At 36.4% G+C, this 16,123-nt stretch overlaps 1 protein-coding gene across 1 annotated transcript; it reads right to left on the reverse strand.

The window, feature by feature from the left end:
• LOC145783520 (cytochrome b-c1 complex subunit 8-like) lies at window positions 1-4,261 on the reverse strand. Its single transcript, XM_082595408.1, has 3 exons — window positions 4,155-4,261; window positions 2,495-2,670; window positions 1-338 (listed from the first exon to the last, which is right to left on the reverse strand). The coding sequence occupies exons 2-3, from the start codon at window positions 2,667-2,669 to the stop codon at window positions 244-246; spliced, it is 270 nt and encodes an 89-aa protein (XP_082451534.1). The 5' UTR covers window position 2,670; window positions 4,155-4,261; the 3' UTR covers window positions 1-243.
• Window positions 4,262-16,123: the final 11,862 nt, after the last annotated feature.

The following is a 16,123-nucleotide window of genomic DNA, read 5'->3' on the forward strand; positions in this document are numbered from 1 at the left end:
CAAACGCTAACTGTTTAATGCGTTTATAGTGAAAATTATAGAACATCGAAGATGAGAAACACCAAAAGTAAATTCTTTAAAATTTAATCGAAGTTGGACAGTATTCTTATGTTGCTGGTGGCAACGACTATCACAAAACTATTCACAGTTGATATGGACATAAACAAAGTTTTATTGGAAAATTTGACATAGCCTATGATAAATGCAAAGTCAGGTGGCTAAACAGGAATCCAAAAATCGTTTTTACACGTCATTTTCGTAATCCTTCGGATTTTTTCGGTCCAATTTGTACTGGGTTCTGTTTCCCCAGTCGTAGATTTCGTAATAGATGAAAGCAGCTGCAATAAAGACGAGTAGAAAATAAATAAAATAGATGAGTTTCGCTTTTAGCGGCATGATCGTTGATCTAGTTCTAGTGCAATTCGCTATTACCACAGCGAACTCGCATCATCAGGCTAAAACAAGTCGTTTGCATCTACATAGTGAAGTAAATAAAGCTGAAAATAATTAATTAAATCATCGCATTGTCACAAAATTACACAAAAATAATACCAAAGAAAGTCTAATCTAAGTATAATCGCTCTAAGGAAAATACCCTAATATAGATTTACAAAGCAAAGTTGATACGACTAGTCTAGCGAGAGTGGAGTTGACAATTGACATACATCAGGTTTTTTTTCAATATGTCCCGTGTTGTAAGTCTAGACTCTAGAGTGTAAATTTGCCGAAGAAACGTTCCAATTTTACGGTACAAATTCACTTTTTAAGTCTTTCTTTGCTGTTTTTTCAGCAATAGTGCTCCACTTGTTGTTTAACAAAAATGCAAGACTTGCTTAAGTTTCAAATTTATTCCCTTCTACAAAGAGCGACAACTTACACCATGGGTGTCCAAAGTCTGGCCCCCGATACGTTTTTGTATGGCCTTTTGTTGCACAATGTGTTATTTTTTGCCCGCGGACACAGAGAAATTTACAAACTCAATTTGCATTTTTTTTTAAGTATATAATGAAGAAAGTATTTTCTCACAGACAAATAGTCATGAGAGTGATACAGTCTTCATTACTTCAAGCTAGCAAATTAAACCACCGTTTTCGAGATTTTACAGCAAATGTAAAGCACCCTGTTGAGGCTCCAGCTCACATGTAGTTATTTAAGCTTCTCGAAGCCAATAGCAACATCTTTTTCTCGTGCCTTTTTACCAGCAATTTGATAAAACCAAATTTCCAGATATGCAAAAGGTTGCAAAGAAAATGTTGAGCTTGTTGTGTTCAACATATTTGTGTGAGCAGATGTTCGCGTTTATAAATTTAAACAAGAACCACTTGAGATCAAAACTAAACGAATGCCAACTGCGTGATATTTTACGCTTGTCTGCCAATATCCTCAAACCAGACCTGATAATCTTGACCTGAGTATAGAAATCAAGACGTCATTTTCATCTTTCAGGTAAACACAGCTGCGTTTTAGAAAGTTTCTAAATGTGTTAATTTCTGATGGAAAAACAGATAACTAATGCAGCCTAACTTAGGGAACGTTCAAATATTACGTAACGCCTTCGAGGGGGAGGTTTATGCAAAGCGTTACGTTAGCGTCACATCGGGGGGGGAGGGGGTTCAAGCAAAACGTTACGTAACGCTTTCGAGTACGGAATGGTAGTTTTTTGTGCTGAATTCGTAGTGAAAAAGCGTTACGGGGGAGGGGGGATTAAAAAAAGCGTTACGTTGGCGTTACATGGGGGAGGGGGGGTCAAAAATTCGGAAAAAAAGCGTTACGTAATATTTGAACGTTCCCTTATCATATCCCATGATATGCATTCAACAAAATACTGAATAAATGCATATTGCTTTGTTGTATAAAAATGACATTAAATAACACAAAATTGCCATCTGAGTATGTATGCATCTTTCTTTACCCAAAATAAGATTGTCAAAGGCTGTTGGCCCGCAGGTACTTTCGCATTATCAAATGATAAATGTGCCCTGCCTGGGAAAAAGTTTGGACACCCCTGACTTACACGATAAAGAATTTATACCACAAAAAATGCGTTTGGGTCACAAACATACGGTATGTAACTGAGGCAAATTGACAATGGATCATCACTCATCAGATGTGATAACTCTACTAAAATGGTTTGGTTTTATCGACAATTTAAATGAACTGTAATAGATGTACCGTATTTTCTACAAGCGGCCGTCAAACTATGTAACATACTATAATACAGTAGGCTACTGTATTTGGAAATACAAATAAATGCGTACAGAATTTCTATTTTGACATAAAATTTCGTTCTGATGCTCAGACTGTGCAAGCAACTAAAAAGTATAGAAGTTTTCACATTTCATTGTTTTTATAAAAATACAGCCTTATACTGTGCGGCTACAATATCGAAAGAAATTACTTATAAAACTTTTCAAGGATCACACCGTTCCACAGCAAATTAATCGCTAACCTCTTTTGTAAACTTCTGTTGAAAACAAGTACAATGAAAACTTACGGATGGCAACGAGGAAAAACTTTGAACGAACCCTCCGAATGGTATTCGGAATTCCATTTCGGACTGTGTTTTTCAGTATATTTTGTTCGAAGGAAGATATCTGGTATGATATTTGGTTTTTCACATGCACACCCAAATGACCGAATCCATGAGGTCGATAGTCTGTCAACTTCATGCTGGCAATCAAAATTTTAAATACATTATAATTCAAAAGAGTTATAAGAAAATGTGGCTGTAGAATTCTATGACTGTCACCAGGGTGAAGGTATTGAAATTTATGACCATGACAGCAGTCAGCAACAGTTTGGGCAACGAGCCAAAGTCGTTAGCCAAAACAAGATTTACCGGCAAAGTCTTAATGATTTCATTTATAAGTTAAGGTAGAAGTTTGAAAACATAAATAAATATGCGTAAAAGATACAGAGGCTCCAGCAAAACATTCATGTTCGTAAGTTTAGTTTTTATATTTCTGTTTTGTATGTTTTACTCAGATTGATATGTTAACTTGGACATGTAACAAAACACCTATGTAGGGCAGTAGGGTGGAGTGAAAATTTTTTTTTCTGTCATATTAATGAAGAGGGCTGATAAAAAGGTGTTATAAGGTTAAGGTGTTAATAAGGTCAAATATTAAACCAATAATCCAATATACTTGTCAAATCTTGCACCAAACTGTAGAAAATTACACCAAAGAAACTTTAGTGATTGCTTATGCCATAAAATTTAGGGCAAAGCTTGTTAACTGGTCTTCAATTTTTCATGAAAGATAAATTGATTTCAAATCAAGTTTTGATGATCAATAGCTTAAATGGTGTTTGCTTAGCACATGGGAACAAATTTTTATTGCTAGCTCAAATATGAAGGGAATGAAAATTAATAAAACAGACACACAAAATGTATTGCACAAGTACCAAAATCTAACGTAGTTCAATATGTGCCATTGTGCATAGTAACAATAGCACAAACGTAGCCCAACATCACACAAAACACATACAAAGACTATCACTAGCAACTTTTATTAGGTCAGGCCATGTGGGTTGACGTTAGATGTATGTGGAAATTTTGCTCTACTCATAAACATTATAATATTCTGAAATACAATAGTGAGTTGCACCATATTACTGTATTTTTTAAAAGGGTTCTAGTCATATTTGCATCATAAAACTCCTGCGATCTTCACCGAAAAACTGTATGGTCTACTTCAGCTTGATGCCTGCAGAACTTAATAACATTGGTAAAAATTTTAAAACTGTTGTTGTACCTGTAGTCCTGTACCTAGTACTTATTTATTTTCAGCTTTGTCATTACTTGTGTGTTTACTATTTCATTCCCTTTGTGTTACTGCCAGAAAATAAAAATGAGTTGAAATGAGTTTAACATAAATATGAGAACTTGATAGCAAAGCCATCCACACAATGCAAGAGCAAATATTTAGAAAAAAGGTCATGCTTTAGTGACTCTGGCATCAAAGTCTCAGAAGCTATGGTCCCCTGGGGGTAACTGTAGACAGTTAAAAAAAAGAATCTTAAGTGGCTCGGTTGACTGAAAGTCTTATAGCAAGATGCAACATTGAATCGTAATTTCAAACTTTCAGGAAACTTTCTGAATCAAATATAGGTAAAACAATAAGCAACAATAAAATCTTTTGAATGGTACTCACCTTTCAAGCACGTATACAATTCACTCAATACAAATTGTTTCACTGACAATTCTAAATATTATATCAGTCAGCTAAAAATAAAGTGAAACTATGACATGTGAGGCATTCCATTATAATTCAACAAATCCAAATAACCACAAAGTCTTCAATTTTGATGACTAAAGCATATGTCATAGTATGTGAAAAATGCATCTCGGCAAAAAACAAATTTTGAAAATCGGACAAGCGAATTTCGAGATATCGCGTTCTGAAGTTTTGTGGTTGTCACTAAATGGCGCTATTGATGTTCCCAATGTTTTTTGATTTTAGGGTTATATTTGAGGTAGAAAGTCGGTTGAAGTGTCTAATGTCTATTCCAACATTTTTCATGATGCAGAATTCAAAAATGATGTCAATTTTAGTCTACAAGAATTAGCTAAGGAGTTGTGTGGCATTTAAAAAGAATTGGGGGACCAAATGCCAACCCCCAAATTTCCATGTGGGTAACAAGATATCCCAAAATTTGTTTTTGTTTTTTAAAGTTTCTTGCATATACTTCATGATAATATACTGTTTGTTTATGAGACTTTTGTCCTTTTTGCACAATGCAACCTTTTATCAAAGCCTTGCATGAGAAGTTATATGATCTATTAATGCAATATTTGAATGATGCGTGCTAATGATGTCACAATAACAAATTTCCCCCAAAAAACTTTTTTTTTTGTGAAAATTGCTCGGGAAAATCAGCCCTTGTTTCAAAATTGCAGTCAAATTTTGTTTTCCCGGCAATTTTCACAATGAAAAAAAGTTTTTTGAGGAAATCTGTAATTTGTTATTGTGACATCACAAGCAAGCATCATTCAAATATTGAATTAATAGATCTTTGATATAAGGTTGCATTGTGCAAAAAGGACAAAAGTCTCATAAAAAAATATTATACTATCATGAAGTATATGCAAGAAACTTTTAAGAACAGAATTTTTTTTCGGGATATCTTGTTACCCACATGACAATACAGGCCTCGAAATTCGTTTTTGTTGACGGCAGACAAACGTGTCCGGTCTGAGCAGTTATCTCGGCGGACAAATTAAGTCTCGCGGCAGACACACCAGTTTTAGCGTCGATTGTCATGCTTAATCACATAATCTTGATAATTCTTTGCCATTTGAGAACTATAGCTACGGTTTAGAAGGCTTTTTTAAAATCCAGCAAAGTCAGTTTGAAAGGCTTTCATCAGACCAACGACTTGCGCTTGAAGAGTCAAAGCGCCGTGTGGCTGCTTAATTCGCTGTATAACTGGTTAACTTCCACTCAAACGAGGTCGCGTGGCTTTTTGCATCACAATCCTCTGGGCACGCGTTAGAAAACTTCTACGCTAACGCCACTATTTTCTGCTGTGTAAAGTTCACTAGGCTTTTTTCTTTAGGTTTATTTTTGCCCGTCATTTGAGCGAAAGTGAATTTTCCCTGGGTCTTTTCTTTCTTATTGTAATACCAAAACGTAACAAATTTTGCTGCATCTTGCTATAATAGCCTACTCGTGCAATCTAATTTTGTAACCAACCTTGCTTTATCAACATCGCTCGGAGATCAAAGCCAGACATTGTGACGTAAGACTTGAACTAGGTTGCGTGGGATTAGTGTAAAAGTACCGGTACTCCCATCGGTTCTTAGCGAAGAATTCACCTTTGTTACGCTGTTTCATTGTCACCAATCGTTGAAGCAACGTAAAAATCGAAAGTTTTCCTGCTTGAATAGAAGCTAAGGAATACAGTATTCACATTTTCTAGTTGCGCGCTAGAATGCACGGGAAATTATATATATATTTGCAACAATTATTCGTGCTATGCAATGACAATTTGTATCGCTATTTCTCGGCGAACAAATATGACCGATCTAGATGGTACTTGCCGCAGACATCACATGCTGTGACGGCGGACATGACCGCCGTGTCCGCCGTGAATTTCGAGGCCTGCAATATGAGGGTTGGCATTTGGTCCCCCAAATTTTTTAAAAGGCCCCATAACTCCTTAATGCTTTTAGACTAAAATTGAGACCATTTTTGAATTCTGCATTATGAATAATGGTGGAATAGACACTTCAACCAACTTTCTACCCCAAATATAACCCTAAAATCAAAAAACATTGGGATCATCAACAACGCCACCTAGTGACAGCAACAAAATTTCAAAACGCGATATCTCAAAAACCACTTGTCTGATTTTCAAAATTTTTGTTTTGCCCAAGTTCAAATTTTGAAAACAACAAAATATATCAAAACCAACACCTTTTGACCCCTAGTGGTTACATTTCTTTTTAAAATTTGTAGAATCATAATGGAATGCCTCATGTACAATATACAATTATACATCAGTCATTGTTTATTGTGCAACATTTAGCAGCCTACCAAAATATACCAATATATTGGTATTGGGGATGATGGCCAATCTAGGGAGTGACCTGGCAATCGGCAGCAGAGTATGATATTTCATCACAGTCATATGCCAGATAGAAACCTTTACTGAATTGATGTAGGTACCCTCACTATCGAGAGCAAGGGTGCCAAGAGTTTTCGCCACATTTCAAGAGTCTTCGCAGGCCACATTGAATTTTAACTCTTTTTTCCTTGAAATTCTGTCTAAGCTTTAAGATTATATATTCTAGAGCGCCCATAATTTTAGTTCCATAAAATTTTCACACTCAATCAAAACAAAGCTGCCAAACTACTTTAGTTCAAAGACCTATTCTTTTTTTGGATAAATAAGTGTAACAGAATTATGAAAAGTATTGTGAAGATTAGAACAAGAGAATGCTTTTTAACTGATTCTTTATAAATAGTGCAAATAGATAACCAAAAATAGCCTGCCAAACGCGTAAAATAAATGCCAGATTTCTTGATTCAATTCAATTTTATTTTTTGCTGCTGGCGCAAATATGTACAGATCAACAAAGTAAACATACGAATTTCACACCAACAAAAGGGAAAGATGGCAAAACCCAAAAGTTTAAAATATGCATCGATAAAACAGTACCGTACCGTACTAGCTAAACTACCAGTATCTTTAAAATGTACAGCCACCAAGCCTGGTTTCTCGAATTTTTTATTACTGTAACCCTGATAGGAAGGCAATTGCTTGCAGACTTAGTTAATTACGGACTATGATAAGCAAATACACACGAGAACGACCTTCTAGCTTCTTGGTCTTAAAGGTACCGTAACTGAACCAGAACCAAAAAATGCTTTGACCTTTTCGTCACGCCAAATTGCCAATTTATTAAATTAAAAAAAAGAAGCTTAAAATTCAAGATTTCATAAATAAACAAACATTCAATTCATTTTCTTTTCATTGCTGGCGCAAACATGTAACAAACGATAAAGCAAATTCCGCCCAGAAGTGACGCGCTAACCAAATTAAATTGGTTAGCGCGTCACTTCTGGAACGAAGAAGCTTCAAGATCAAGCGGCGCTGGTTCGACTCTCGGGGTGTGCGCTTGAGCAACGCACGTTAAGGACTGCTCTCCATTCAGCGGCATCTAATGGATGGAATAGTTCCCCAGCAACAAGACTTCAACAATCGGAAACTTCACTCTGTCAATCTCGGTGACCGGGCCTGCGTCAGTGATTTAAAGCCTTTACAAGTATGCGAAACTGCCAAGATTAAGCTCTGCAAGAAGCTTTTCCAGTCCGAGGATAAAGATTCAATCAATCAATCAATCAATCAATACACGAAATTGGCACCAACAAAAGGAAAAGATGAGAAAACCGAAAGACTTAAGATATGTAGCTAACTGTTCTAGGCTGCTGCTGAGCTGAGTCAGAGTCTGCCTTGCTTTAGGGTTTAGACTTGAAATATGCATTGATAAAACACTATTTGCAAAACACTATCTTAAAAATGCGTAGCCACCAAACCTAGAAAAGAAAGAGAAAAAAAAAACTTTTATTTCGTCAGTTGTAAAATAGGCCTACAATCAACACTTGCAAGTATTACAAGGGCGATTTAAATTTTAAAACACACGAAGTGACAAGTTTCCTCAACTTTTTACTTTCAGAGTCTCTCATTCAAAAAAGTAGTTTTGATGTAACAAAAGACTCAGCCAAGTAACAATTCCGGTAGCCACTTTAACAAGAAAAGCACAGAATTTGGCAAAAAGTCCATGCAGGTATTGGGATTGGGACCAATGATCTGGTCAGAGGTTCCAAGTAGGCTGAAAAGCTTATGAATTCATTGTTTCAAAAAAGAGATCAAAACGGTAATTTTATAAAGCTACAGTGCATCGAAAGTGATATGTTATGGAAAACAACTTGTCAGTTTCATATGCAATATAACATATAACCCTTTTGATAACCTACCAAGGTTGATCAACATAGCAACTGTCTTTTTGTCTTTTTTGTTATTTTTTTACTCATATAGATTGTAAAAATCACTTTCTTTTTGTCTTTTTTTCTAAATTTATAAAAAAAAAAATTTTGAGGTGTTGCAACCGTGCTATATTTTAGACTGATTGTCCTGCTTTCAATCAATGTTTTATTTGTCAGTAACAGGAACATATAGGTACTGTACATATTTGAAAAATGCAAGTACAGTAATATAGCCTACACAATGCAAAAGTTACACAAGTTCCTATACCGACAGGGAGACAACGAGACGACCATACGGTCTACTAGTCAATTGCCACCATACGAAAATGACGATTTTGCCATTTAAAATAAGCTTTAAAAATAAAATAAAACGTTAAAACGTTCCCGCGCTTCAACATAGGCTACGCACAAAAAAAAAAACATATTTAAGATAACGTAGGCCTAAACACAAAATTCCAGGAAGAAAGCAGAGATTAATCAATTAAGTTTCCGACTGAACATGTTATATTGCATATGAAACTGACAAGTTGGTTTCCATAACATAGCCTATCGCTTACGATGCACTGTAGCTTTGTAAAATTAACGTTTTGATCTCTTTTTTTAAACAATGAAATGATAAGTTTTTTAGCCTACTTGGAACCTCTGACCAGACCATTGGTCCTGTAGCGATCCATTATTTCATCATGTAAGTTTTTCTGCCTTTTACTATAGTGAACTAGTCCCAATACCTGCATGGACTTTTTGCTTCGGTATTATGCACGTTATAACGTCCGTGTTTTGTCGCTTTTACCTTTTTCTAGACCTCTGCTATGTTTGTCTATTTCTTTGCCCAGCAATGACAGGCCAATGTGTGTAAAATTATTAGCAAAATAGTAAGGTTGTAAATACTCCTACTGGGTTTCTTGTTCTTGTGTTTATTGTCCACAGAAGTTCTACAAAGTCTGCAGAAGTTTTTCATCCTCTTCGACCAATCGCCATTTTTCGGTGAAGCGGTGGCCATGTGCTCCAACCAGTTGTTTTTTATATCAATGTCTTGGACTGGATCGTCTTGCTATTGTCTGTTTGTTTGTCTGCATTTTTTTTCTACATAGGCCTAATATGCCGAATTGGATTTTTTTTACTTTTATTTTGGTTTAACGTGTAAAACATACGGTAGGCCTAACCCAAATTTCTCATATTACTGTGACATGCCACCAATGGCGTAACTACCCGTTGGATCTTGTGGATAAATCCAGGGGCAGCACGTTGCTAGAGGGCGGCAAAATCTGATAACGTTTTAAAGTTTAAAAGAACAAAGACAGTCACATTAATTTATTCTCGGAGAGACTCAGACTTAAACGACCTAAGTTAACACTGAACTAAGTGAAGCCAAACAATTAAACTAGTTATGCCTCTGTGCCTCACCATGTGGTATTTGTGACGGTTTAATGATAGCCTACTCATGCTGTTGAAGTAATGATAGAATCAGGCCCGTAACTAGCTTGGAGCAGCAGGGGGGCAAAAGTATTCTAGAGGGGGCCCAACTTTTACCTTCCGTATCATGTACGAAAACGACGTTTGTACACAATGTGGGTATATTCACGCAAGAACATTAATCGTAGGCCTAATACAACGTTTACATTAGACTAGTTTATCATAGAAACAGTCAGTGACGTAGCCAGGAATTTTGAAAGGGGGTGGGGGTTGACGGCCGACGGGCAAAGACCGACGGCGTCTTCGCCAAAGGCGACACCCAGCAGCGGGGGATCTGGGGGGCCTCCCCCAGAAAATTTTGAAAAATTACTTTGAATTTGGTGCATTCTGAAAGCATTTTCAACAAACATGTGAGTATAAATATTCCTATAAAATGGTGCTGTCCGGTGGCACAGCAAAAGGTTAAGATCATGTTTTTTAGGGCATTTTTCGGTAATAAAGCTAAGTCTCTATGTTTTCTTGTTGCTAATTCCTGGCTGAGATATTTGAATGTTTGGTATTGGCAAAACTCGCTCTTTTAATGCAGTTTCATTTAAAAGTAGGCAAACTTTATTTTAGAGACAACATTCTACCACACCCTTAAACACACAATGTTTACAATTAAATAACACAAGAAAATTGAGTATAAAACTGAAAAGTCAGCGAACAGAGCTAATTAACATAATTTTTTCCAGGGGTGCCAACATTTTTGCAGGAAGGGCTTCGCCCCTCCTGCGCCCCCCCTAGTTACGGGCCTGGATAGAATGTCGGTTGTAACTTGTAAGCATTTAGCTTTGGTAGTTAAGTTTAGATTAGTTTTAAGTTTATTTCACTTTCGGGAGGAGACAGGAATGGACCGTGAGGTCATCGAGTCAATTGCCACCTTTACCATCTGTCTGTGGTAGATAGACGGGATTCCTCTGGGTCCACGTCTTTTAGGCGCTGACAATTAGGCGCTGGTCAAATAGGCGCGCACACTGTGGCGTCCGTCCATTTAGGTGCTATTCCTAATAAAGTCTGGAGATAGTATCAGCTCAGCTTTGGCAAAACCTAGTCTAGGTTTTGACGGAAAACTAAGTTACTCTTCACTCAAGCTTACCACACGCTTGAATATAAGCTACGGTGTATTATTTACTGATGTTTATTGTAGTTATTATTGGACTTAGCTAAAAGTGAACACAGTCATGTTCGGAAACTTGAATAATTTATTGATAAAGCTGTCCCCGACGCAAACCTGGTCTAACAACAAATAAATGCAGAACACGTGCATTAAAAAGACAATATATTTTTCTGTTCAATACAACATTTTGTGTAAAAAGCATTGCCAGATAAAGCAGCTTCACTGGCTGAAGCCAACACTAACCACAAATAAATGCATGCGCAGTCGCGCATTAACAAAACAACATGTTTTTCTGTTCAAAATAACATTTTGTGTGAAAAGCATTGCCCTACCTGCCAAGCTGGTACAATCTGCAGACTTTATTAGGAATAGCACCTAAACGAACGGGCGCCACAGTGCTCCGCACCTAAATATCCAGACGTCACAGTGTGTGCGCCTATTTGACCGGCGCCTAACTGTCTGCGCCTAAAAGACTTGCTCCCATTCCTCTATCTTCATGTGTGAAGATGGGTTAGCTTAGTGAAAGGTTTAAAGTTTTAGGTCTGAAATGGTCTGAAATAGATCATTTAGCTTAACTCAGCAAATTTGCAATTATGGGTATTGTTTTTAACTAATGTGCTGCAGATTCCAAAACAAGATTTAAGTTGCAAAATTTTAAAGCTAATTTTTACCTATGACGAGAGTAAAAGAAACTGAACATTTTTTTAGAAAGTAAAAAGAAAGCTAGAGAAGAGGAACTGAAAATAATTTTGAAGTTCGTAAAAATTGCCTCTGCTAAGGAAACAGAAGAGGTTAGCAGCCACTGTAAATCTTTACTTCAAGTTGAGACGGAAGAAGAAGCGTAGGCTACCTCAAGTAAAACAATAACGAAGTGATCATTCAAAGAAGTCAGTCTGTGAATGTGGTCACAGCGGTAAACCATAATCTCTTCGTGGGAAAATTGTAACGTAAGATTCCCGAATCCGTTCGTCTGCATGTAATGACCGAAAAAGAAACACTCCTTCGAAACGTCTATTCAAATTTGTATTTCTGTAAAATTAGCCACCTGGCTGTCGAAATTGGATGTAACGCCGTACACCACTAAAACTTGTCACTACAGAACAGATTACTTAGATAAAAGACGGAAAATTTGTCCAGCTAGTAAGCAGCAAGCAAACAGTTAAATATGCGACTGACTTCCAACAAACAATTTTACGAATAACCAGAATGATTTGCAATATCTCAAACTCACGTACGCAGTACTGTGACGCAATAATGAAAGACAATTATGAAGTCATTCAAACAGGTGTTCAAAGCGGCTGATGCAATATTTCATAAGGTCTTACGAACGATGGTGCAATATTTGGACATTTTCTAGCAATTTCCATGACGTAAGTTGCCAGCTAGGTTAAGTAGACCATAACGGTTTTTATATGACGTTTGATTTGGTGAAAATTGTCGGGAACAGAATGAAACACTGTCAGTTAAAGATAAAACAGATGATATCTATTATTCTCATAATGATGTAGCTACTTGGCCAGAATCATTACGATAACTCATAACATGAGAGTTGAGATGATCAAACTAGGGCCCGAAAGGTTTCAGAATAAAGAAGGGCCATTCAAGCCAGCGAATAGAGTAATTAAAGGAGACAAAGAATCCTTCAGCTGTCTGAGTAAGAAGTGGTTTTATTTTAAAATATTAATAAGATTAAACAAAACTGCTTTAATTCTTCTGTTGTGTGGAATTTTAATCAGCTTTTACGACGGTGTCAGGGGGTGGGCGGCGTTTTGTGCAAAAATCCAAGGGCGGCATATTGCGTTGCTACGCCACTGCATGCCACTACTACATGCTAGCTAGCGATGCCTGTCATTTTTGCATTAATTCAACGTTTGTTAACGTTGGATCGGTGTGGAGGTGACGAGTTTAGCTGACTGGGGTCTAAAATTATCTTTTTATCAACGCAACTTTATAACAAAGCACACTTGATATCTTCAAAACATAACTTTCCTGGATATAATTGGATTTCCGCAAGATGAAGATGTTGTTTTTTCTAGTTTGTTTTATTTGTTTTTGTCATTGTTTTCATGTCGTCAAGTTATGTCCTATCTATTTTGTGATTCGTGCAAGGCCTATGGTGCGTTGCGCTTGAAATGGCTTTGCCCGTGGTAGGAATTCTTTGTGAGGTTTTCTTTGCCTGCCTTGCTCTTCTTTGCTATGAGCTAAACGCATCAAGACGTGTTCCCCTCACGACCATCAGCACTCTTGATAACGCACCATGGCCGATTTTCATAGCAACTGACCATACAAATCTTAAATATATCAGCTAAAGCTATGTGGGCTAATAAAGCTATAGCCTAAAGTTATGTTTTTTATATATTTTTGTAACATTTTATTTTTTTATTTTCCCTTTACATCATTGTCGGCTGCGTAGCCGAGTGGTGAGAACGTCTGCGCGACGTTCGAAAGAACGTGGGTTCGATACCGCTCCAAAGCACGCGGCTGTGTCTCGGCGAAAGATACTTAAAGGCAAGCCAAAATAAGGGAGCAGCTGACTCGAAGACTATATGTCACTTCGCTGCTTCTTGTCGTCTGTTGTATCGCATCTGTGATCGCAGTGTACTGTGTGTTGTCGCAATGGGCGCAAATAAAAGCATTATTATTATTATCATCTTAAATTTTTCTGAAGGTGTTGCAACCGTGCCAATTTTTTTTCAACTCAATAACTTACTTCGGTTCGGTCACAAGCACGTTTTAACGTTCGCCTTTTGTCGCTTCTATCTTTTTCTCGACCTTTGCTATGTTGACGTGTATTGTTTTTGATATGATGGTCAGAAATAAAATAACTGAACTGAACAGATATATTGTTTTTTCGTTATGATAATCAGAAAAAAAAACTGAACTGAATAACATGTTCAGTCGGAGACTTGAGTAATCTCTGCTTGCTTCTTGGAATTTTGTGTTTACCTTATCTTAAATATGCTTTTTTGGTGCGTATGTTGATGGGTGGGACCTTATTAACATTTTATATTATTTTTCTCTTGTATTTTAAATGGAAAAATCGTCATTTCTGTAAGGTGGAAATTGATTAGTAGACCGTATTGTTGTCTTACTATCTCCCTGTTGGTATGGGAACATTATTGGAATTCTTATGGAATGGATGCAATGCCACTAAACAAATAAAAGTAGTTTTTTGACTTTAATGTTTTATCCCCAACCATTCTGACATTTTCCCAAATTGAGCAAAATTTTTTCATCTGGCAACACTGCTAACTTCATTTTTGACTCTTCGTTCCTGGAGATAAATGACTGATTGAGTTTAGGCCATAGACATCTTATTATAACTAGACTGCGCTTTTCGTATTTCGATTGAAGAAATTGAAAAAAGGCGTCGGCCATTGTTAGTGTCTCAAACTCGCGTGAAAGCTGCGCTGTTAACGATAACATTTCTGAGGTGGTTGCGCTTCTGCAGAAAACTAACTTGTTAACTATAATTTAGAACTTTGGTGTAATAGAGGTTTTATTCATCTATGAAATGAATAAAAGCATGTGTTAAATTGCACAGAATTATACATACAGTCTATAATATAAAGCAAAAACACTGCGATGCGAGAGCACGTATAGGCTATGATACACTGAATTCATCATTTCCAGCAGTTCAGCAGAACTCTTATTCAATTTGGCGTAACAGCTGAGCTGATGATTAGCCTATTGTAAAATAAAAATAGCAATAGCAACAAACAGTTTATTACATCAAACCTAAGCGAATGATACGCTAGATTATAGCGGCTTTAATGTATAGCTCAACAAAATCAAAACAAATTAAATATTCACCAATACTGATGTGATGTCGAAAGGAAGTGGTTTATTGGTGTTTGAAAAGTACTGTTTTGTTAAGCGTTTTACGAACCAATTTTCCTTGTATTTGCTTGCAGGTTTCCTTACCAATGTGGTAAAACCTAATTTTTAAATAACATTTGGACACAGTTTTGACTAGCGTAAAAATGTGATTATCGGTAACGGTGCATTCAAACACATGATCCGTGAGATGAGTAAATATCTTGGAATGATTTATATTTCCAAGCACAGCTACCGCAATAGCTTCCACAATGCCTGGATGAAGAGGTAATCTCCCAGCTGTGGTAGTTAGTGACCGTTTAATGCATAATTCAGTTTCCTCACAAATATATACAACACTGAAAGAAGGTTTAAAAAGTCCACTTCTATCTTTAAACGATAAGAAGCTGGGTTGAACCGTAGGTAAAGTGTGTGAACTCAGTTCAAATATCTAAAGTCCAGGCCAGGGGTTTAAGGTTTTTATTAAAATTTTATTAACCCCAGAATTTGAAACACCAATTTTTGAACTAGCGTTTTTTTAGAATGAATAGATTTTTGAACTTGAAACGTAAGAATTATCGTAATTGTCATACTATGCTATAGGCCTACTATATTATATGTAAAACTTGTTTGTGCGGAGGTATATAAAGCTCTTTCAAAATAAAAGAAAAAGCAAGCAATTACGTAATTTAAAATTAACAAATTCCAACAATAGGCTATGTTTGCGATTGTAGAACAGCAAAGGTGAAATCATATAAAGATTTCGTCATAGAGGTGAATTGCGGAGATATTTATTAGTTGTGATTTCACAGCAACTTGAAACTGAAGCTATTTCTTTAAAAGTTATTGTTGATGAAATCACACGAATTTACGTCATAATGCAACGTTTTGCTACAACGGAGAAAATCGAAAGCCATCAATCTCTATTGAACAGAATCCTGGTAAAAGCTGCGGTTGTGTTGTTGCATAGAAAACTATTTGTTTTGTCAATTATTTGTTCACAACAACTGAGTTTTTTAAGAAACGCAAATATTATGGGAGAATTACATTTTGTAGAAAGTTAAGTTGTGTTCAGTCGTGTTCTCATTGCTTTAAGAATTGGCGCTCCAGTTGTTTCAGGAACGAGGAGGCGACTGATTCTTAACTAATTAATTCATCTACTTCTACTTGTTTTAAAGTATCAAGTTTGGTGGCCGTGCTTAACTAGCCTACTGTATATTTATCGATTCATATACCGCAATAT

The sequence above is a fragment of the Aplidium turbinatum genome, chromosome 14 (assembly GCF_918807975.1).
Source record: "Aplidium turbinatum chromosome 14, kaAplTurb1.1, whole genome shotgun sequence".
In the NCBI taxonomy this organism is placed as follows: Eukaryota; Metazoa; Chordata; class Ascidiacea; order Aplousobranchia; family Polyclinidae; genus Aplidium; species Aplidium turbinatum.